This window comes from Fulmarus glacialis, unplaced genomic scaffold (genome assembly GCF_000690835.1).
Source record: "Fulmarus glacialis isolate BGI_N327 unplaced genomic scaffold, ASM69083v1 C13971889, whole genome shotgun sequence".
Taxonomy (NCBI): domain Eukaryota; kingdom Metazoa; phylum Chordata; class Aves; order Procellariiformes; family Procellariidae; genus Fulmarus; species Fulmarus glacialis.
This window is the reverse complement of record NW_009242336.1, coordinates 1-2,336: the sequence shown is the minus strand read 5'-3', so window position 1 is coordinate 2,336 and position 2,336 is coordinate 1. Positions and strand designations below refer to the sequence as shown.

The 2,336-nt window shown below is 45.2% G+C and overlaps 1 protein-coding gene across 1 annotated transcript; it reads right to left on the bottom strand.

Annotated features, from left to right (window-relative positions):
* Positions 1–608: 608 nt before the first annotated feature.
* On the bottom strand, positions 609–2,291 carry LOC104070064 (dynein light chain 1, cytoplasmic-like; the record flags this gene model as incomplete). The annotated part of the gene is made up of 2 exons (XM_009586332.1): positions 609–746; positions 2,154–2,291. Coding segments are annotated over 2 exons (276 nt in total), but the record flags the coding sequence as incomplete, so codon positions are not given.
* Between the last annotated feature and the right edge of the window lie 45 nt (positions 2,292–2,336).

Below are 2,336 nucleotides of genomic sequence, written 5' to 3'. Positions count from 1 at the left end.
GAGGGACTTGGGTGGCTGAGAACACCGGCAGGACACCGAGCTCCTCCTCAGGGCTCCACACGCCGGCCAGCGCAGTCCGTGACCACATCAAGTCCCTGGGAGCGAGCCATCGGACAACCGGGCTGCCCCCGACCCACGCCAAGGGCGTGCTCCAGCTCCCCTCTGCCCCTGGCAGAGCATGGGCCCGGCCAGCCGCCAGGCTCCTCTGTGCAGCTTTGGTTACCGACCTGCTTCTGCGTGTAGCTCAGCGTTCAGCTACTCTGGGTGGGAGAAGGGATTTCTCTGAAAGCTGGTTGTTCACAGGGAAATGAGGAGAAGCACAAGCAACGTTAGGGAAAAAGAGAAAACAGACGTAAAACTCTTAAAGATGGAACACACATAACAATTTATTAGCAAAGAAGCCAACTTTGGAAAGAAAATAGATACAAGGCATTCTTTTTTCTTTTTTTCCCCTAAACACAACAAAACCACCAACCGCTCCAGCAAAATCCCTGACGTTACCCCTGAAGACCAAGGTCTGCTTCCTTGGGAAGGCTGAAGGCGCTAAGCTGCTGCCATTAGTGTGCAGTCCTGCAAGCACAAGCAACGCTGAACAACGATCCACAGCTCTAACCAGCTTCAAACAGAAGAGTATTTACCCCACACATGAAGAAGAAGGTGAAGTGCTTGGTCTCACGAGACACACAGCTACCAAATTTCCTTCCTACAGCACAGTGCCGAGTGGGACTGTATTTATTCTCAAACTCCTGCAGCAGAGATCGCTAGGAACTCAGTATTAGTACAGTTCTCACCCAAAAGTTGACTACAGATTTTCTGTCATTAATGTGTCTCTTCTTAACAAGTGTAACTTTTTGAAAAGGCAACTAAGCAGCAGTGTACGCTTTTAACTATAAGGATTGCATTACTTACCTCTTATACTCCACCTGCTGCTTAGACCAAAAAAAAGCCCACAGCACTTCCTAGCTGAGCAGAAACAAGCCCAGGGACTGCAATTTCCCCCTCAAAAGTCATCCCATGTTCTCAGGCTATACTATTGAAGTATCAGGTCACACAATCATGTTCTCCCATCACACTCAGAAGCCTACCACATGTTTCAAAAACGAAGATATACAGCTCTACTACAAGCAGAACATTGCAGTCGGTGATGATACACTGTCGTATCCAATAGCTCTCAAATGAGGAAACTTTCTGTGAGAGCATGCAAGCATTTCTGATCAGTTCTTACGACCCTGGATAAATTATCTCCTCACCACAATTTCTCAGTTCCAACTAGGAGCCTCAAGGAAAATCTGATGAGCTCGAACCCTCTGCTCTCCACTAACATAGAACATCGTTCTTACAAGTGGAAAAAACTAAACCTGCTTATATCTCTGTTAGAGTGACAGGGAAGGAACACCTCCCCAACAGAAGCAATTGTACCATTGTACCATTTAGTTGAATGACTCTTCAAACACGACTTCCACTCAGATTTGTGTAATATTTAACCTCCACTAGCACCCTTAGATTTCTTTATTCTCCTGAGATAGCAAAGCAGAAAGCGTATCAGAACCAGATCTTTTGTGCATCTGTTCTTCTTCATGCACATATAAAAAACAGGTATTCTGTGGACACCAGATAAACAGTACTCCAAGACATGGGATTTTACCATGGTTCAGCACATAAAAAGAGGATGCAAACACAGAAGATGTGCAGAAAATTACTTTTCCCTGCAAATTTTGATTGCAGCTAGCCAACCTTGCACAATTATTACCGAACTATGCAGAGAACCTTAAGACTAATTTGAACACAATTTAAGTAAAGGACTAGGTAAAAAAAGGAATTCCCTCAGAGGACAGTTACAGCAGACTTCAAAGGGCTGTATTTTCTACCAGCTAATTAGTCACACTGAGAGAGGCCAGCAGACACTCTCCTATTCTGCTAGACAATGAGATAATGAAAAAACAATTAAAACCAGAAGGTATTGCAAAACAAGAACTAGGAAAGGTATGTGTAAGGGGTGGGAAAAGGAACACAGGGATACCAGCCCATGGGAAAAGCCCAATATATCTTGTGTCCACAGAACTTGGTTTTCCAAAAAGTGCAGCAACACCCACCCTGCTTGACTTCTGCTGCGTATAGTGCTCAACAAAAGGATATTACAAGCAAACGTTTACCCTTTTCATAAGGGCTGCAATTTCTCTTTCCACATTGTATTTCTCTATGGCCAAAATGGCACACTCCACATCATGCTGCAGCATCTCTTCGGACAAGTCCGTATCTCTTACCGCAGCAGTCTGATCACCTGTGGGCGTCTGTAGCGAACAACGAAAAGCATTCAAAGCTGCAGGGGCAGCTGC